This window comes from Pan paniscus, chromosome 2 (assembly GCF_029289425.2).
Source record: "Pan paniscus chromosome 2, NHGRI_mPanPan1-v2.0_pri, whole genome shotgun sequence".
NCBI classification, from domain to species: Eukaryota; Metazoa; Chordata; class Mammalia; order Primates; family Hominidae; genus Pan; species Pan paniscus.
The window spans coordinates 81,863,959-81,885,737 of NC_085926.1; the positions used below are offsets into that span (position 1 = coordinate 81,863,959).

Genomic DNA, 21,779 nt, shown 5'->3' on the forward strand with positions numbered 1-21,779 from the left:
TTTTCATAATGTAGAAGTGAAGACTGATACTGTGAAATGAGAGGGTTCTGAGACTAAAATATAAAATGTTTTAAGTTTTTTTTTCTGAGACAGGGTCTTGCTCTGTTACCCAGGGGGAGTGCAGTGGCACAATCTTAGCTCACTGCAGCATTGACTTCCCAGGCTCAAGCAATCCTCACACCTCAGCCTCCCAAGTAGCTAGGACTACAGGTGCTCACCACCATACCTGGCTAATTTTTATTTTTGGACAGATGGGATCTCACTGTATTGCCCAGGCTGGTCTCAAAACTCCTGGGCTCATTCAGTCCAACCACCTCAGCCTCCCAAAGTACTGAGATTACAAACATTAGCTACCACATCTGGCCAAGAAATGAAATTTTTAAAAATAAAAAATCAAATTAAAATGATAAGTCAAATTAAAATGATAACCACTACAGTTATGCAGTATACATGAACATATACGTTCATACAGATTCATATGAAGAAATGTTTGGAATATAAATCAATAATGTGACACGACAGAAAAATATGAAAATCAAAAACTGAAAAGAAAAAACCTTAACATGAGGCACCTACTTGAGAATAAATTCCTATATATATCACAAATTTTTGCCTGGCTTCCTAAAGTTTAGGGTTTGTCAAAGCTTAAAATGAGATCTCATAAATAAGAAAACTGACAGTTTGTTTCCATGCTTTCGATAACCTATGTGTAAAAATTATCATTGCTTGTACCTTTCAGTGACACCTGATTAAAGATGAGGGTAATTTTGGTCAGGTCGCTTCTCAATACAAGTTTGTCAGTTTATGATCATTAAAAGGAAGCAACCACACATAAGCAATAAAATAAACCTGGACTTAAACCTAAAACATTACACAAAAAATTAATGCACAATGGATCACAGGCTTAAATGTAATATGTAAAACAATAAAACTTTTAGAAAAAAAAATAGAGAAAATGTTCAGGTCCTAGAGCTAGGAAAAGAGCTCTTAGATATGGCAACAAAAGCATGATTCATCAAAATAAATGAATAAATTGAACTTTTTAACTTCACTAAAATTTAAAAATTTTGCTCTGTGAAAGACTCTGTTTAGAAGATAGAAAGACAAGCCACAGACAGAAAGAAAATATGTGTAAACCACAAATCTAACAAAGGATTTATGTGTAGAACATATAATGAACTCTCAAAACACAAAAATAGGCCAAGCTCAGTAGCTCAAGCCTGTCATCCCAGCACTTTGGGAGTCTGAGGCAGGCTGGTCATTTGAGGTCAGGAGTTGGAGACCACACTAGCCAACATGGTGAAACCCCATCTCTACTCAAAATACAAAAATCAGCTGGGAGTGGTGGCACGTGTCAGGTCTCTGAGCCCAAGCCAAGCCATCACATCCCCTGCGACTTGCACGTATACGCCCAGATGGCCTGAAGTAACTGAAGAATCACAAAAGAAGTGAAAAGGCCCTGCCCCGCCTTAGCTGATGACATTCCACCACAGTGATTTGTTCCTGGCCCACCTTAACTGAGTGATTAACCCTGTGAATCTCCTTCTCCTGGCTCAGAAGCTCCCCCACTGAGCACCTTGTGACCCCCGCCCCTGCCCACCAGAGAACAACCCCCCCTTTGACTGTAATTTTCCATTACCTTCCCAAATCCTATAAAACGGCCCCACCCTTATCTCCCTTCGCTGACTCTCTTTTTGGACTCAGCCCGCCTGCACCCAGGTGAAATAAACAGCTTTATTGCTCACACAAAGCCTGTTTGGTGGTCTCTTCACACGGACGCGCATGAAAGCACGCACCTGTAATCCCAGCTACTAGGGAGGTTGAAGCAGGAGAATCATTTCAAATGGGGAGGCAGAGGTTGCAGTGAGCCGAGATCACGCCACTGCACTCCAGCCTGGACAACAGGGCAAGACTCATCTCAAAAAACAAAAACCGGCAAGTGAAAAAAGAAAAATCAATCCAGTTAGAAAATGGGCAAAAGACATGAATAAACATTTCACCAAAGAAAACGTACAAATAGAAAATAATACTTTAAAAGATCTTTAAATGTAATTAGGCATTAGAAAAATGCAAATTAAAACCACAATGACATAGCACTATATACCTACTAGAGTAGTTAACATAAAAAATAGTGACGGCCGGGTGCGGTGGCTCACGCCTATAATTACAGCACTTTGGAAGGCCGAGGAGGGCGGATCACCAGGTCAAGAGATTGACACCATCCTGGCTAACACTGTGAAACCCCGTCTCTACTAAAAATACAAAAAATTAGCCGGGTGTGGTGGCGGGCGCCTGTAGTCCCAGCTACTCGGGAGACTGGGGCAGGAGAATGGCGTGAACCCAGGAGGCGGAGCTTGCAGTGAGCCGAGACCGCGCCACTGCACTCCAGCCTGGGTGATAGAGCAAGGAGACTCTGTCTCAAACAACAACAACAACAACAAAAAATAGTGATAATACCAAATGTTGGCAAGGATGCAGATCAACTGCATCCAGTGGAATGCAAACTTGTACAGATACTGTAGAAAATATCTGGAGGCCAGGTGCAGTGGCTCAGCCTGTAATTCCAACACTTTGGGAGGCAGAGGTGGGTGGATCATGAGGTCAAGAGATCGAGACCATCCTGGCCAACATGGTGAAACCCCATCTCTACTAAAAATACAAAAATTAGCTGGGCATGGTGGTGCACACCTGTAGTGCCAGCTACCAGGGAGGCTGAGGCAGAAGAATCGCTTGAACCAGGGAGGCAGAGGTTGCAGTGAGCCAAGACGGTACCACTGCACTCCAGCCTGGTGACAGAGCAAGACTCTGTCTCAAAAAAAAAAAAAAAAGAAAAAAGAGAAAAAGAAAATATCTGGAAATTCCTTATAAAACAAACAAATGCTTGCCACGTGACCCAGCTATCACAGCATTCTGTGCATTTATCTCAGAGAAATAAAACCTATAAATATTCATATCTTAGGTTTACTGTAATATTTGTAATAGCCAAAAACTGGGAACAATCCAAATGTCCTTCAACAGGTTAATAAACAAACTGGATGGATGGTACATCCATACAACGGAATACCACTAAGTGACAAAAAGGAACAAACTATTGATATATGCAACGTGGAGAGATCTCAAGGGAATTATGCTGAATGAAAAAAAAGGCCAAAAAAGCCACTGTCAAAAAGTGATATATGATTTCATTCATAGAACACTCCCCAAATGAAAAACATTACAGACATGCAAACCATATAACTCACTGGTTGCCAAAAGTTAGGGATGGGTGGGGGAGGGGCAATGTGAGTATAAAGGAATAGCAGGAGAGCATTCCTTAGTAGTGATGTAACAGTTCTATATCTTCATTGCAGTGTCAGTTACGTTAATATACACATGTGATAAAATTGTATAGAAGTGTAGACATACACAAGTATATGTAAAAACTGGAGAAATGTAAACAAGGTCTGTAGTTTGCACCAATGTCAATCTCCTGGTTTTGATACAACCACTGCAGTTATGCAAGATATTACCACTGCAGCAAACTTAGTGAAGGGTAGAGGAGCCTTCTCTAAACTCTGTTTGCAACTTTCTGTGAGTCTGTAATTATTTCAGAATGATTTTTTTTAATACAGTCTAACACAATTTACAATTGTCTAAACAATCTCCACTATGTTTTCAAATGTCCTCTGACTTTATAGGTACTTGGAACCTGCTAAAACCAACCCTTAGGTTTGATACTACTCTTATTTCTATGTACTTCTTGCTTATATGTTGTATTTGTGAGTAGAGGTTTGCCTAATACTGCATGGGTACCATACAGTTTTTAATTAAAGGCACTTTGGAGAAGTAAAGCAAAAAGAAGCCTGTTAGTTTCACTACACTCCTATTACTAGTAAGCACAACTTAAACCACAAAAATAACACTGCCAATCAAAATGGTCAAGAGGATGGAAGACTCCAAGGTGTAGGCAAAAAGCAAACAGGCAAACAAAAGTGTCAGAGTATTTTAATGCAGAAAGAGAAAAGCTGAGACAAAATAATAATAAAAAGCACAGAAATGACAACCATGAAGACTGATAGTTACACATCTTAAGCTTTAAAAAGAACAGCACGGAAAGGTACAATGTTAAAGCCTCATAAGCTTGTGTGTAGTTACGTAAAAAAATAATTCATGCTTTAAAGACTTAGCATAAATTAATGGACATTTTTAATTTTGTTCTCCTTTTCTTTTTAATCACACAAATTTTCTATTCTCCAAATAACTGAAAACTGACCATTTTTTCATGAGCCCAAGATAAGATGAAAAAATTATTAGTAATTAACAAACCAATTTCATCTCAAAACATTCATATATATGTATGTATGTATGTATATATATATGTATGTATGTATATGTGTGTGTGTGTATATATATATATATATATATATATATATGTATTTTTTTTTTTTTTTGGCTCTATCGCCCAGGCTGGAATACAGTGGCGCGATCTTGGCTCACTGCAACCTCCTCCTCCCCGGTCCAAGCGATTCTTCTTCCTCAGCCTCCTAAGTAGCTCGGACTATAGGCGCGTGCCACCACGCCCGGCTAATTTTTGTATTTTTAGTAGAGGCAGGTTTCACCATATTGGCCAGGCTGGTCTCAAACTCCTGACCTCGTGATCCGCCCACCTCAGCCTCCAAAAGTGCTGGGATTACAGGCGTCAGCCACTGCGCCTGGCAACATTCTTATATTTTCTAAGAATATTCATGAAATTAAAAAAAGAAGGTAGTGGAGCTAGGGCCAAGTAGCTGAAGTGACTGAATCACCTTAAGACAGAGCAGTGAAAAGTCTCTGTATACCCCCGGCCCTCCGCCAAAAAAAAAGAACCCAGAAAAACAAAGATCAGGTCTAGCAAAGTAAAATCCATAACCAGAGGCTGGTAATACTGAGGGGTGTTACTATAGACTCCTCTCAGGAACAGTAGAATGCCTGGATCCTGCACAGAATGATTTGTGCATAGATGTGATTTTAGAGGACTACATCATGATCTCACTGTGCTTTTCATCTTCTGCCAGATGTAGTTTCCTCTTTGTAGAAAGGAAAAGAGCCCTGGGAAGTTGTGATGGATGAGACAAAAGGATACATTTCAGGAAGACGTGTGTGCCACTGAAAGCCTTGATGATCCAGGCTCACTTTCAGCTAAGGATGACCATGGGACAATTCTGATCAATAACCTGTAAATGGGAAGAACCAGTTGAAGTTTACAAGAAGCTAACATATGCTTCACTAAAATAGACATAGTAAGCTAGCACCGTGTTCCAGCTAGAAACATGGATGTGGTGCCAAGCTGTGCCCAATCAACCTCTAAGCATAAGAAAGGAGACCATATGCTAAGGATAATATAGCAGAAGATAAAGAAGGATGTATTTAAGCTAAAGCCCAAACCACTGACCTTCGCTTTTCTTCACAAGCCTCTATTTCTATAATTCATTGCTTGTGGGATATTCTGTTAATTGAAAGTGTGCTGGGTTTTCTATGACATGAACCTAAATGCATAACTAATTTTATCATGTTTCTGTACTGGTGTGTATATCTGTATTGTGCAGTTATTCATAATTAAATATAACCTGTGGCTAGGTGTTATTAATGGAAACGAAAACAGATTGATGACACTGAGTATCATGTGATATCACCGGTAAACCAAACAGTTAATTCTTTTTGCTGGGTATTTGGAAAACTTCAACTTTATGCAAGAAATACATTTGTATATTTGGTTTCTGATTATCATATTTTGGGTTGTAGAACTAGTGTATAAACCCAGAGATTGTGTCTCATTAAAATTAATCATTCAATGGATCTACTAAAATACATATGAATATTCTATTCATTTGTTTTATGCATCTTATGGCAAAATCAAACCCATTGAAAATAACTGCAGCCATCAAATATCAAAAAGCAAGAGAGGAAAAAAAAGAGAAGGCAGAATATTGGATTTACAACTTTTTCTAATTAATATGCACATATCATATGTTCAGACTCCACTAGAATAATTACTTCATTTTCCAACTTTTATGCTGCTATTATATATTTTTTCTTCTTCTACATTAGTCTTATTTTCAAAGTTACTCCTGCTATTAGTAAACTCAGTATGACCATTCCTCTAACCATCTACAGTTCAGGAGGAAGAAAATCCCTGCAGCTGTTTGATGCCCAAGAATATGAACACTTAGCAGTCAGATGAAAGAAAAGAAAAAGACAGAAAAGGAAGATCAAGAGAACAGTGATTTTGAATTTCTGCAGGCTAGCATTTACCTCTCTCAATAAAAGGAGCTTTGTGCTCATTATATCCCAGGACTCATCTTGCCTTCAGCTTATAGTAAACTGGCAATTTCTTTATCATTTCCTCTCTAAATTAAGGATCAAAGTTTAAACATATTCCTTTCCTTCTCTATTAGATTATGATTAAAATTACCACCTGCCTCACCTCATTCACACAATCACTCCTACTAACAAAAAAAAAAGAAGGAACCCCCTAAAGTAAGGCACAGTTAACTAGCAAAACAAAGAGTTGTGGGGAATTTCTGGTCATGGTATTTATCTGATGATTGATTTCAGAATACAGTGTTAAAGAAGCAAACAGTAAAATCTTCTGAAAGTAATATCCTAGTAAATATTTAACTTGATATATTAGTTTGCTAATAATATTATCATCAAACTATTATTTGTTTACTGAGCATCTTCACATGTATTCTTAGTCCTCAAGACACCCTACAAAGTGGATTCTATCCAACTTTTATGGATGAAGAAATAAGTTCACAGAGGTTGATTAATTTTCCCTAGGACTCAAAGCTATTTAATAGTTATGAGAGCTAAAATTTAATTGTATAATAAATCAATGAATGTAAGATGTATAACATATTTTAAAACTCTACATAATCATGTGTTTAACATAGAGTCTTACCTTTTGTCAAGGTACCGGGTTCCTGTTGCCCTAAACACAAAACACAATGGGGATTCTTCTGGATATTAAACACAAAGGAGCCCTGGATTCAAAACAGTGGTGAACATAAACTGATGAGCTCATATTGCCATAAGAAGAAAATCAGCTCACTTTACAATGAAAGGTACCTGGTAGTAGCAATTTTCTCCAAAGAATACACTTTCATATTTTCCTTTAATACCTATAAATGTATAATCAAAGTTTAATATGTGCTTTCAAATAACAGCAGTATGATATACTTATCAGTCTAAAACTATAGCATATTTCACAGAGACAATATTATCACCTCACTGGCTGACCAAGGCCCAGTTTGATGAGAGCTGAAAGGAATCCTGTAAGTTACAACACACACAGTCATTTCTCAGGAGGTGGTGCAGCAGGTGCCAGAGCCTAAACTAAACCAAGATGCTCCATGAAGTCATTTGAAGGCACTTTGAAAATGAGAAGAGGTCAGAGCCTGTTGACCATCACTGTAGAGAATTCAGGAATGACTGGAGTTAGTAAAGATCTCAGCTGCAAAGGGCAAATGAATCTAGTAGTGCAGAAGAGCAGGTCATGTACATCTTGTCATCTTCAGATTCTTCACTGCCTTCTACAGTCACTGACATCTGACTTCCTTCAGAGCCCACAACTTGGCCAGGCACTGAGAAAAAAGTACCCCATTCCACTGTGATATAAAACTTCTGCGCTGTGAGAACCAATTTTTGGTGTGGTTGGCCAGAGCAATTAGGCAAGAGATAGAGCTAAAGGGCATCAAAACTGTAAAGGAAGAAGCCAAATTAGCCTTGTTTGCAGACAACATGATTATATACCTACAAAAACATAAAGACTCCACCCAAAAGCTGTTAGAAGAGGTAAACAAATTCAGTGAAGTTGCAGAATACAAAATCGAAATATAAAAATCAGTATGATTTATATATGCCAACAGAGAACCATCTGAAAAATAAATCCAGAAAGCAATCCCATTTACAATACCTACAACGAATACAAAATACCTAGGAATCAATATAATCAAAGAAGTGAAAGATCTATACAAGGAAAACAATAAAACTCTGATGAAAGAAATACAAGAGGACACCAAAAAATGGGAAGGTATTCCATGCTTACGGATTAGAAGGATTAATATTGTTAAAATGACAGTACTAGCCAAGCAATTACAGACTCAATGCAATCCCTATCAAAATGCTGATTATCATATTCTTCACAGAAATATAAAAATAAATCCTAAAGTTTAAATGAAACCACAAAAGACCCCAAATAGCCAAATAAATCTTAGCAAAAAAAAAAAAAAAAAAAGGAAGAAAGAAAAAAGCTGGGGGCATCATACTACCTGGCTTTAAAATGTATTACAAAGCTATAGAAACCAAAACAGCATGGTACTGGCATAAAAACAGACACATAGACTAATGGAACAGAATGGAGAACTCAGATCTAAATATACACATTTGCCACCAACTCATCTTCAACAAAGGTGCCAAGAACTTAAAATGGGGAAAGGACAGTCTATTCAATAAATGGTGCTGGGAAAACTGGATAACTATATGATGAAGAATGAAACTAGACCCCTAATATCTCATCATACACAAAAGTCAAATCAAATGGATTAAAAACTTTAGTCTAAGACCTGAAACTATGAAAATTGTAGCAGAAAACACTGGGAAAATGCTCCAGGGCACTGGTCTCTTACATAAGGATTTCTTGTGTAAGACCTTAACATAGGCTATCAAAGCAAAAATAGACATCAGAGTATAAATTAAGCTAAAAAGCTTCTGCACAGCAAAGGAAACAATCAACAAAGTAAACAGACAACCCATAGAATAGGAGAAAATATCTGCAAACTATCAGATAAGAGATTAATAACCATAATGTACAAAGAACTCAAATAATCAGATAGCAAAAAAATCTGACTTTAAAATGGGCGAAAGATCTGAACAGACATTTCTCAAAAGAAAACATATAAATGGCCGACAGGTGTATGAAAAAAATGCTCAATATCACTAATCATCACAGAAATGCAAATCAAAACCACAATGCAATATCATCTCACTACAGTTAAAATAACTTGTATCAAAAACATGGGCAGTAACAGATGCTGGTTAGGATGTGCAGAAAGGGAACACTCATACACTGTTGGTGGGAATGTAAATTACCATAGCCACTTGGAAAAAAAAACAGTATAGAAGTTCCTCAAATAAGTTAATATATGACTATGATATGATCCACCAAAGCTACTACTGGGTATATATCCAAAAGAAATAAAATCAGTATGTTGAAAAGATATCTGCACTCCCATGTTTACTGCAGCCCTATTCACAATAGCCAAAATATGGAATTAACCTAAGTGCTTATCAACGGATGAATGGATAAAGAAACTACAGTATATATACACAATGGAATATTATTCAACCATAAAAATTAATGAAATCCTATCATTGCAGCAACATGGATGGAACTGGAGACCATTATGTTAAGTGAGATAAGCCAAGTACAGAAAGGCAAATATCACATGCTCTCACTCATATGCAGAAGCTAAAAAAGTGTTTCTCAGGAAGACAGAAAGTAGATTGGAGGTTACCAGAGGCCGGGAAGGACAGTGGGGAAGGAAGATAAAGGAGGAAAATATATATAAATTTATTTATTACCACTGAACTGTGGTTAAAAATGGTAAAAATGGTGAATTATATATGTACATTTTACCTCAATACAATTTTTTTTTAATTTCTTGGGGTGGTTGCTAATGTACCAAATCCAAATTACTTTCTAATTTTAATAGATACCAATGTGAAAATTATTTTATTTCTAACCAAGTAGAGCTCTTCACTGTAATTGTAATACTTAACATATAATACTTATCATAAAACCCCTTTTCCCATTCTTGGACACACAGCTACAACTTGACATCAGATTCTCTCAAACTGACTATTCCTTCAGAGATCAAACTTTTAGTCTCTGATGAGTATGAAAGTATCTAATTAAGAAGCTATTTTCTTGATTTATTCTGGTCATCTTTAGCTCTTTAATTGAGCATATATTCCCCTTACCCAGATTGTCACATGAAACCTCTAGTAACTACTCCTGTTCCCTGTTCATCTACCCTAGTAATCCAGACATTTTTAGCGCCAGGTGAATTGACCGTAGACTCACTGGTATGGCACAAAGGAAAAATGAACTCAGAAGATATTCACTCAGCCACTGGCTCATTCAAGTATTACACTAAGTATTTACTGTGAGGCAGGTCCAGTTCTACAGACTGAGGAATACAACAGTGAATAAATAATATAGACATAGTACCCACTTATGAGAGCAAACAATCCAGTGGGGGATACAAAGAGTAGAAAGACAACTATATTACAGTGGATGAGCATGCATAGGATAGTGGTCCAAGGTGGCAGAAAAGAAGAGGGACCCCTCAACCAGCCCAGAAGAAGCTTTGAGATAGGGCGAAGTCAGAGAAGGCATACAATATATCTCTAAGCTGTGTCCCAAAACATGTACAGGAACTATCCTAAGGTAGAAGCAAAGAATGCTTAGGCAGAAGCAATAGCATGTACAAAAGCACAGCTTCACTGAGGGCTAAACCAAAACATGTGGCATCCAAGACAGGATAATATGATGTCACACTTTCCAGCTGATACTCAAACATTTGTTAAATGTTTCTCTTTCATGGGGTAGAGAAATTGTTTTATATTAAGAAAATATTAAATACAGGAAAAGATTCACTTATTTAACCCACTCCTACTAAGCTAAATCTGTCACTCTTCTGATAAAGATTAGAAAATTTTTCTAATTCTTCATCTTTCTTATCTTTTATTCAGTGATTTTTCCAGATGCCCCAATTTCTTGTGTGTGGACAAAATAAGAAATGAAAATCTTCAATATTCAAGAAAAAAGGAATGCATGTGGGAAATGGATATCATGTTTCTAATTTATTTTACTGGTATTCTAGTACCTTTACAGAATGGTCCCCAGAGATCCGAGCTGCCCTCTCCCTTTATGGCCCTCTGGTTAGATGGTACCGAGAGGGAGGCTGAAAAGGTCAACAGGAACCAGATAATGCAGAATCTTCTAAGTTATGGGAAGGAGGCTGTACAGAACTCAAGAGAAATGAGGAATGGTTGAAAGGGTTTAAGCAGAGGAGTACCATGATCAGATTTGTTTATTTCAAAATCCATTCTACTTACTCTGTTTTGGATGAAGAGGAGTGGAGAAGTTAGAATGGAGTGAAGATTTGAAAAAAGAACAACAGCTATGAGGTTGTTTCTGTAAACCATACTAAAGATGCTAGCAACCTGAACTAGGATGGCAGCAGTAGGAAGGCAGCATGCTACATACTTAAAAGTTAGGGGCTACAATTGACTAGACTCAAAGGTCTAGGAGGAGACGGGAGTAATTAGAAATCACTCGTTACCTTTTAGGTTTGAGCAGCTGGTAGAGGAAGATTCCAGACACTGTGATTGGGTTGGCAGGGACAAACATGTTTGGAATGAAAATCTGTTAAGTTCAGTTTTACACATGTTGAGATTTGTATTTATAAAACATCAAAATGAAGATATAAATAAGTCCAAGATAAGGAGAAAGATCTAGAGTGGAGACAGATGTGGGCAGCCTCAGTAGATAGATGGAATCCATGGGATGGATGAGAATGTCTAGGGAGAAAATATACAATAGAAATACATAAATGATCCCAGGGAAGAACCTTGAAAATCTCTTACATTAAATGGTCAAAAAGAGGCTGAGAAAATGAAAGAAAAGTAAGATTATGGCTTCAAAGAGCCAAGAAATAGTCCAACATGTACAATGCTAGAGATAAAGAAGAGTAAAGAGGGATCCCTAAATTATCATGAAGTTGTCTGTGAACTGGTTGAGAACAGTTTCAGTAAAGAAAGATTAATCACAGTTGCAGCACTTACTTATGCCATATATGCTCAAGCCCATCACTTAGTTTCTTCATCTGCAAAACAGGAAAAATGCCCACCGTCTGTCTACCTCATGGTTTTGTTATGAGGATTACATTAAATACTGGATCTGAAAGTACTTTATAAACATTAAACAGAGGGTATAAAGTAGTATTATTAAATTGTGTTGTTTTGACAGTGTTCACAAATGCCAATTCTCTGTTTCACCCACATGGCAAGCTGATGGGCACTGGCCAATGTAACGTATCAGCAGAATGGACTCACTGCTAGGCAAAAGCTGTAAGAAATAGTGCATAGTTCAACATGCTTCTCTTTGCACTGTGACCACCTCTACAGAAGCATGTTTCAAAACAAATCCTTCATAAGCCTAGATTTTTGAGTGACTGCCATGAGGAGGGCCCTCTGGCTGACTCATGCTGACATGTAATATGGGGACAATTAAATGTTGTTTTAAAGCACTAAGATTTTGGAATTATAACAACTAATTGTAGTGTAACAACAAGTAAATAACTAAATAAAAGGTAGAAAAATCAAGTGGAAAATGCTATTTTGGGAGGTCATCAATGAGACAACATGGAGGTGGTCAGTCATGCTAATAATGTACTAATTTTTATTTTATAGCAGAGTAACTCATTAATCCTCTACACTTGATTCAAAATTCTCACAGGTACAGAAGGTGAAAAGAACAACTAATGAAGGTGATATGGTTTGGTTGTGTCCCCACTCAGATCTCATCTTGAATTCCCATGTGTTGTGGGAGGGACCTGATGGGAGGTAACTGAATCATGGGGGCAGGTCTTTCCCACGCTGTTCTCCTGATAGTAAGTAAGTCTCACGAGACCTGATGGTTTTAAAAAGGGGAGTTTCCCTGCACAAGCTCTCTTCTCTTGTCTGCCACCATGTGAGACATGACTTTCACCTTCTGCCATGATTGCGAGGCATCCTCAGCCACTTGGAACTGTAAGTCCACTAAACCTCTTCCTTTTGTAAATTGCCCAGTCTCAGGTATGTCTTTATCAGCAGCGTGAAAACGGACTAATACAGAAGGGGAAAAGGCCAAGGTAAAGAAGGGAAGGAACATCCAAAACATCCTAAGGGAACATCCAAAAAATTTCAAATGAAAAGACATCTGTTGGGGAAGGATGAGACAGTCCATCAAAGAGAAATTTCCTTCTTCATCACCTTAATTATATACTGTTGTTTGTACCTCAAATTTTCTTCACTCCTTAGTAAGCATACTTTGCACCTAAGTGTTTGACTGGTTATGTATTTGTGTTAGGCCAAAGACACACAGTCCAAATGGATTATCAGAAATAAATGGAAAATTGGACAAGGAACTAAGACCAGATTGTATGAAGGAAAAATGTTTTATTCTTCAAGTGTTAACAATAGAAGTTACCACTAACAAATGCCAAATTACTATTTGATATGCCTAAATGGAACATGTGTGCTAGCAAATGGCCATTACTCAGAACCAAGGACAAAAGTAAAATCCGGGTCAGAGTGAGGCATGAGGGCCCACTGGACGAGACTTTTCACCAAGCACACTGGATTCTCTTCCCTTCTTTATCTTGGCCTTTGTTCCCTTCATTAGTTTTGGCAAACCATGAAAGAAGATTATAAATGCTTCAATCCCAGTGGAGTTGGAAATAAAGTACATGAAAGAAACACTTAATAAAGAATGTTAATCTGTTTGTGTCATTTAAAAAAAAAAGGAAGGGGGTGTAGATAAAACATTTCCACAACTCTTCTTTAATAAATATCTTAAGTGTCCTTTTACAAAGCACACAGGTAAATTAATGTCATGGTTACAAGAACATCAAAAAAAAAATCTAACCACTACCTTTAATCACTATCTTTTGTTCTAAATTTTTTCTGACTATTTCTAAATCAAATCCAACCTTAAACCTATGACGATTATGTACTAAGTTTCTCTGAAAGCATATACTGTAAATTCTGAAAACAATTTCACAAGGCTGCTCCTCATATGGTTTATATAAGAGCATAATCATCTGATTAAGTGAGGGACAGCTCAAGGTGATTATTTTACAGAGGCCTCATTCACTACTATATACAAGCTCAAGAATGAAACTTCACATCCCTTACAATCCCTAGAGCAGTGTTTTATTTATAGGAGTTCCTCAATAAACACTTGCTGATTTGAATGCATTTAATACCTGAAAATGCTAGGACACAAACAATTTGCTGGGCTTTTTTCAAACTCCAAATCAACCCATTTTCATTACTCTCAACGCTCCTTCATGCCAGTTAACTAGCTGGATGTTTTCCATCACTCGAAAAATTGGCCATGTATATTCTGTTGCCAGGATAGTTTCCATTCTGCAGTGTCTCTCCTAAAAGGGGAGAAACTATTAAATCAAAATGGGGTAACCTCACAAGTATAACTATTACAACTTGTATAATAGCTCTTTTACTTCAAACAACAACGACAACAGAAAAAGACCTGTACCTTTTTAGTGGAACTTATGAATAGAATTATTAGCCCAGTAACTAAAGTGGTATGGTACACAATGGTAGAAGACAAGCTAAAACGACATTGGCCTGTAAAAGTTTTGCTTTCCTGACCTTTCTCCCTCTTCAAGATGGCAAAGTCACACACGGACAAATGTTGATGTACATTTAACTTATCAATGTTGATCCAAGGGGAGAAAAAATTGATCAATGTAGGTGTAATCTTCCCCTAAATGAGGAATATTAGCAAGGAAAAAACAAAAGGATATAGTGTCTGCCTGAAGGAATCCTCTTAGATATAAAATCACAACATTTGCTATGAAATAAACTAGAAAGTTTTAAATGCATAATTACACGTGCCAGGAGTTATGCCCACGTTACTCCACAGGCCCACGCTAGCGGGTGCCAAAGTCAGAAAACCTGCAGCGGCGGTGAGTCACTCCCCAGCAGCACTATGGGGAATAAATGTTGGAGCCACAGCACGTACCCTATGGCGCAAGACCGCTGATTAGAACAGAGGGGAAAGGGGATGAGGAAAGAAGTTTCTTCAGCGCCCGCTCCGGGAACCAGCGCTGTCAAACCTGCCACTACGGAAGCCACAGAACCCGGTTACCCGAGTCACCCCGAGCCCCGCCCACTCAGGTTCCTCCCCGCCTGGGGCGGGGTTGGCGCGCGAGGGCCGAGGGGCGGCCCGTGTCCCGAGTCGGCTCCTGGGAGGCTGGCTGCCTGTCTAAGTGGGGGTGGTGGGAGTCCGGCGGTACCTGCGCTGGAAGTCCACGGCATAGGGCTTCAAGTACGGGTCGATCTCCAGGAGTCTGGCCAGTTCGGGCACGTCAGCCAGGGCGGCATTGAGCGCCGCCTCGTAGTCCTCGGGCCGAGCCGCGGGAGTCATCGGAGCCGCCATATTCCGCCGCAGTCCAAGTAGCCGAGGCCCGAGAGGGTCGAGTGGGGCCTGAGCGGGCGCTGCAGCTCGAGCTGGGACGCGGCGGCTAGGGCGGAGCCGGAGGGCGCCTAGGCGTGTCGAGGCGAGCCGAGGCGAGCCGCGGCGGTCCGGGGCCCTTTATAGCCGGGACGGAAGGCCTCCTGCCCTTTCTCCCCCCGCCAGCGGGGAGGAGCGGATCCCGGGGTGATGCCGGGACGCACGTCCGGAGCGGGTAGGAGGCACCGAGGCCTCTCCGCCCACTCACGCGGCTGGCACCTGGAGGCCGCAGGGACCTGCCCTTTCCTCCCCTTAACGGTTTTTTCCTGCTGGCGGAGGTCATTCTAGGAGGTGGGTCCCAAGCTGACCTCGCTCAGCCTTGGCCTTCCTCACCCTGACATATTCTTGGCTTTTCTTTACCCACTTAAGCACCCACTGACAGCGCCCCCTTCAAATTGGACATAAGGGGTTTTTTTGGAAAGGACCGTATTTCTCAAAGTTCTGAGACTTTTGAGGGGCAGTATTTCAAACATATCATGTAAATTCACAGACAGGGGAACAGTCAAGTGTAGCTGGAGTACTACTGCTGAAAATGTTAATACCACTTACAACCAGGACTCTCCTAAGTTTGCCAGGTCACGTGAATTTAAAATTAACCAAGACACAGAATCCTGGAATACCGTTGGAATTCTGCTGTTCTGGTACTCTTTTCTGCATTACCAACAGCTAAGAATTTTAGCCATGGGAAGAACTTTTCTCATTCTCCGTAAGGCCAAAAAGGAAAAGGCATTTGCCTGTGTTTATCATTGTTAACAAGCTTTTCAATGATTAAACTACCTTTGATAACACTAATGATATAATTGAATTGGAACTCCACTCTGCCACTTACAGTGATAAGGCAAGAAACCTCTCTTCCTCTTGGCTTGGGAAGCTCCCACTTGGAATTCCCTTCTTTTATTGCCATTAACTGACTAGCTTCTATTTCAATAATTGCTTTTTAGGAATACAGAGTTGGACTCCAAGAGAGATGGACCCACCAAACCCAGGAGGGTCCAAGCTGCTTTACACCTAGAAACTGGAGAGGATTGAGGATATTTTTCTCGTTAAAACCTAGAACTGGAGGATCCTAGGGGTTATGGAGGAGAAACAGTATTAATCAGCCTTGGGCCTTGAATTTTAAAATATTTCAAAGGAAAGTTTTTATAAGGGGTTTCATAGACTTGAAAGATAAGTGGATATGAAGACAGACCTCAGTGTGAAAAAGTGAAGGACTTGAACGACTTTAAGACGTGCCTTCTTTTCCATAAAGATGACAAAAAACTGCTGCAGACATTTGTAAAATATAAAGCACTAAAAAAGGAAGAAAATTAAAAAAAAAAAACCCGAAGCAGGACAATTATTAATAACAGACCCACAGATCTACATCTCCAAGCCTAAACTTTTTTCAGAAACCCAGGCTTGTATCACTGCCTGTCTACTGAGATCTCCATTTAGCTGGCTAGGAGACCTAAACAAACTGTCTGCAAAACGTAACCTAGAATCCGTCTTCTCATCCTTCCTGCTGTCACTCTTATGCAGGCCACTGTCTTCCTTCACTTGGACCAGAATGTAGCTCTCTAATTGACTTCCCCTCTTCTACTCTTTCTCACCTCTACTCCATTCTCTGTACCAGTGTTTCTCACACTTTAATGTGCATATGAATCACCTAGGGATCTTAATTCAGTTCCGGTGTGGTGCTTCAGATTGCATTTTTAACAAGCTCAGAAGTGATTCTGATGCTGGTGGTTGGGGACACAGTTTGGTGAGACTCTACACTGAGTAAATCAGACGATGTCATTTAGCAACTTAAATAGCATAGTATTTCACTTAGGGTAAAATAGAAACAGCTTATCATTCTCTAACAAGGCTTGTATAATCTGGACCCTGACTACCTTTCCAGCCACTTTTCTCATCATTTTCCAGTTTTACTATGCTCTAGTCACACTGACTTTCCTGGAACTCAGTGAATTTGTTGTATAATAGCCTCTAAGATTATTTGCTTGCCGTTCTCTCTGTTGGAAATTCTCAGGGAGCTGAACTCTACTTGCTTAATTTTTTCCAAGCCTTCATTCCAGCCTCAGCAAAAATGTCACCTCATACCTGAGAAACTTCTGATTATAGACTCCTCAGTGTCTTCTGTATAACTTCAATCTCTTCTATGCAACAGTTAACAGAATCTAGGTGTTTGTTTTTCTCCTATTTATTGACCTTTCCCTTAGAACCTAAGCTCCCCACGAGCACGATCCTAGTGTACATATCTGCCTACCTAGGTGGTTCACCATTGAGCACATATTTATTGAAGTCCCATGTGCCGGCCATTTTCCCACGTACTGTGGATAAATGATAAGACAAGTCCCAGTTGTCATACTCTATTGGGGGTAGGAGGGAGAGGAGACACAATTACCAGTGAAATACATAAAATAATACAAAACAATGTCAGATAGTGGTAAGTGCATTGTCGAGAATTAAAACTGAGCAAATATCTGTGTTAGTTCCGGTCGTCAAGAAAGGCCGTTCAGAACTGACATTTAAGCTGAAGTGTGATGACAAGAAGAAATGAGCCATGAGAGGAAGAGCATTCCAGAATGGCAGAGTTCGTGCAATGGAGGAATTGAATTGGTCTTTAAAAAAAAAAAAAAAAAAAACTAGCATACCCGGTGTGTAATGAGGAGTAGCAGGAATTGTGGTGCAAGAGCTAGGCAGCTGTTCGTTCATATAGGCCCTTTAATGTTCATTTAAGTGATGCTATTGGAGAGTTTTCAGCAGAACACTGATATGATATGGTTTAATTATTAAAATATTCTATGTGGCAAATGAATTATAAGGATACAAGAATGGCAATAGGGGTGCCATTCTTGTGGGAGACAAGGGAGACAATTAGGAGGTGATTAACATTGCCTAGGTATGAAATGATGATGGCTTGGTCTGGGGTAGCAGAGAAAATGATGAAATAAAGATTTGGGATGCATGATATAATGAATGCCTAAACTATTATGAAGTCATTTAGTGTCTGTATTAGTTACCTAGGGCTGTAGTGATTAAGTACCACACACTAGGTAGTTTAAGCAACAAAAATTTGTCACCTTACCCTAGTTCTAGGGGCTAAAAATCAAGGTGTCCATAGGTTTGGTTCTTTCTGGGGGCTCTGAAGGAGAATTATTCCATGCCTCTCTCCTAGCTTCTGGTGATGGCCAGCAATTTTTGGCATTTCTTGGCTTATAGTTGCATCATTTGGATCTCTGCCTCCATCGTGACATGGCATTTTCCTGTGTTTCTGTCTCTTCACATAGTGTTCTTTTTATAAGGTCACCAGCCTTATTGAATGAAGGACACACCCTATTTCAGTATGACCTCATATTAACTAATTATATCTGCAATTATTATATTTCCAAATAAGGTCATATTCTGAGGTAATGTTAGGTTAAGACTTCAGTGTATCTTTTTGTGGAGAAATACAATTCAACCCATAACATTTTTGACACACCAAAACAGAGAAAATATTTGAGAAATAGAATTTATAAGACTTGGTGACTGATTGGATATGAAAGTGAAAAGGGAATTAAAGATTGAGCTTCTGAGCCTGGAGGAATTCTGTCTAGCAAAAATAAAGAAGTCCTTGAAAGAGGGAGAATTGAGTTCAAGGTGTCAGCTCCTGGATACCCAAGTCAATATGGCAGCTGGAAATGTAATTCTGGTGCCTAATAGATCATGTAGGAATGAAGATAACAATTAGAGAATGATCCATATGTGGTTACTAGCTAACAGTGGCAAATAGGAGCTCCTCAATAAATATTTTGAAACCTTTCTTTCTTGGTATTTGAGTCTCATGTCACATGTTTGCTTTTCAATAGTTTGCATTACAAAGCCAAAGAGTTATTGATAATGTGCTACATCACAGTTGAACCTTAAAAACATAGCAAGTGAAAGAAACCACTCACAAAAGACCACATATTATATGATTCCATGTATATGGAATGTTAAGAATATGCAAATCTACAGAGAAAGAAAGCAGATTTTTAGCTTCCTAGGGCTGGAGGGCAGGGGAAACGAAGAGTGAATGCAAGTGGATATGCGATTTCTTCTTGGTACACATTTTCTAAAATTAGTTGTGGTTATGGTTTCATGGCTCTGTGGATATACTAAAAACTATTTAATTGTACACTTTAAATGGATGAATTGTATGATATGTGAATTATGTCTCAAAGCTATTTTTAAAAAGATTCTGAAGGATAAAATAATACTAAATATGCTTTTTAAAAGGCAAATGATTTATACCAACTAAAGATAAACTAGACTATATAAATATACCTTTTAAAATTACATATCCCCCTCGTTGAAAATCATTAGCAATGAAAAATAAAATCAGAGAGCAGAAAGAAAAAAGAAGTAACTTTTTTTTTGAGACGGGGTCTAGTACTGTCCCCCGGGCTGGAGTGCAATGGCGTGACCTCGGCTTACTGCAACCTCTGCCTCCTGGGTTCACGCGATTCTCCTGCCTCAGCCTCCCGAGTAGCTGGGATTTTAGGTGCACACCACCACACCCTGCTAATCTTTTGTATTTTTAGTAAAGATGGGGTTTCACTATGTTGGCCAGACTAGTCTTGAATTCCTGACCTAGTGATCTGCTGGCCTTGGACTCCCAGAGTGCTGGGATTACAGGTGTGAGCCACTGTGACCAGCCAAATAAGTAACTTTTAAGAACAAGGAGTAGTGTTAAAGGAGAATGTGGCTTCTGACAAGAAAAAGGAGAACTTTCAGAAAAAAAGAGAGTGATCGGTGTTAGCCCTACTATCTTTTAAAATGTGATGGAGGACCCAGGGTCTATGGTTGTTTCAATTTCTCATCGTATGTGCTTTTGACCTCAAGTTTGTCTCCTTATGGTCATAAAATGGCTGCCACAGCTCTACGCATCACTCTCCCATAATGTGTCCGGAACCGGTGGGTTCTTGGTCTCACTGACTTCAAGAATGAAGCCGTGGACCCTCGCAGTGAGTGTTACAGTTCTTAAAGGTGGCGTGTCCGGAGTTTGTTCCTTCTGATATTCGGATGTGTTCAGAGTTTCTTCCTTCTGGTGGGTTCGTGGTCTGGCTGGCTCAGGAGTGAAGCTGCAGACCTTCGCAGTGAGTGTTACAACTCATAAAGGCAGTGTGGACCCAAAGAGTGAGCAGCCGCAAGATTTATTGCAAAGAGCGAAAGAACAAAGCTTCCACAGTGTGGAAAGGGACCCCAATGGGTTGCCACTGCTGGCTCACAGCCTGCTTTTATTCTCTCATCTGGCCCCACCCACATCCTGCTGATTGGTCCATTTTACAGAGAGCCAGGTGGTCTAGATTAGCTAGATAGGGAGTGATGATTGGTGCATTCACAATCCCTGAGCTAGACACAGAGGTTCTCCACCTCCCCACTAGATTAGCTAGATAGGGAGTGTTGATTGGTGCATTCACAAACCGTGAGCTAGACATGGGGTGCTGATTGGTGTGTTTACAAACCTTGAGCTAGATACAGAGTGCCGATTGGTGTATTTACAATCCTCAGCTAGACATAAAGGTTCTCCAAGTCCCCACCAGAGTAGCTAGATACAGAGTGTCAATTGGTGCATTCACAAGCCCTGAGCTAGACACAGGGTGCTGATTGGTGTGTTTACAAACCTTGAGCTAGATACAGAGTGCCGATTGGTGTATTTACAATCCTTACCTAGACATAAAGGTTCTCCAAGTCCCCACCAGACTCAGGAGCCCAGCTGTCTTCACCCAGTGGATCCCGCACTGGGGCCACAGGTGAAGCTGCCTGCCAGTCCTGCGTCCTGCACCCTGCGCCCGCACTCCTCAGCCCTTGGGTGGCCGATGGGACTGGGCGCGTGGAGCACGGGGTGGCGCTCGTCCGGAGGCTTGGGCGGTACAGGAGCCCACTGAGCGGGGGATGCTCAGGCATGGCGGGCTGCAGGTCCTGAGCCCTGCCCCGTGGGAAGGCAGCTAAGGCCCAGCAAGAAATCGAGCGCAGCACCGGTGGGCCGGCACTGCTGGGGGACCCAGTACACCCTCCGCAGCCGCTGGCCAGGGTGCAAAGCCCCTCATTGCCCGGGGCCGGCGGGACAGACCGGACGCTCCGAGTGCGGGGCCTGCCAAGCCCACGCCCACCCGGAACTCCAGCTGGCGTGCAAGCGCCACGCGCAGCCCCGGTTCCCGCTCGCGCCTCTCCCTCCACACCTCCCTGCAAGCTGAGGGAGCCGGCTCTGGCCTTGGCCAGCCCAGGAAGGGGCTCCCACAGTGCAGGGGTGGGCTGAAGGGCTCCTCAAGTGCCGCCAAAGTGGGAGCCCAGGCAGAGGAGGCGCTGAGAGCGAGCGAGGGCTGTGAGGACTACCAGCACGCTGTCACCTCTCAATAAGGCCATATAAAAGGTAAAGAAAAATGCATTTCTCCTGTGTCTTTGCCAAGAGGAAAACTTTTCCCAGATGTCACTATCAAACTTTCTTGTA

The 21,779-nt window shown here is 40.3% G+C and overlaps 1 protein-coding gene across 1 annotated transcript in view; it reads right to left on the reverse strand.

Annotated features, from left to right (window-relative positions):
* The window catches only part of GBE1 (1,4-alpha-glucan branching enzyme 1), a 276,829-nt gene extending 257,727 nt beyond the window's left edge, over window positions 1-19,102 (reverse strand). The window contains exons 1-2 of the mRNA XM_055110157.2: window positions 16,267-19,102; window positions 15,108-16,163 (exon numbers count right to left, since the gene is read on the reverse strand). Of these exons, the coding sequence (XP_054966132.1) occupies window positions 15,108-15,250 (143 nt within the window). The 5' untranslated portion in view covers window positions 15,251-16,163; window positions 16,267-19,102. The remainder of the gene's footprint in view (window positions 1-15,107; window positions 16,164-16,266) is intronic.
* Window positions 19,103-21,779: the final 2,677 nt, after the last annotated feature.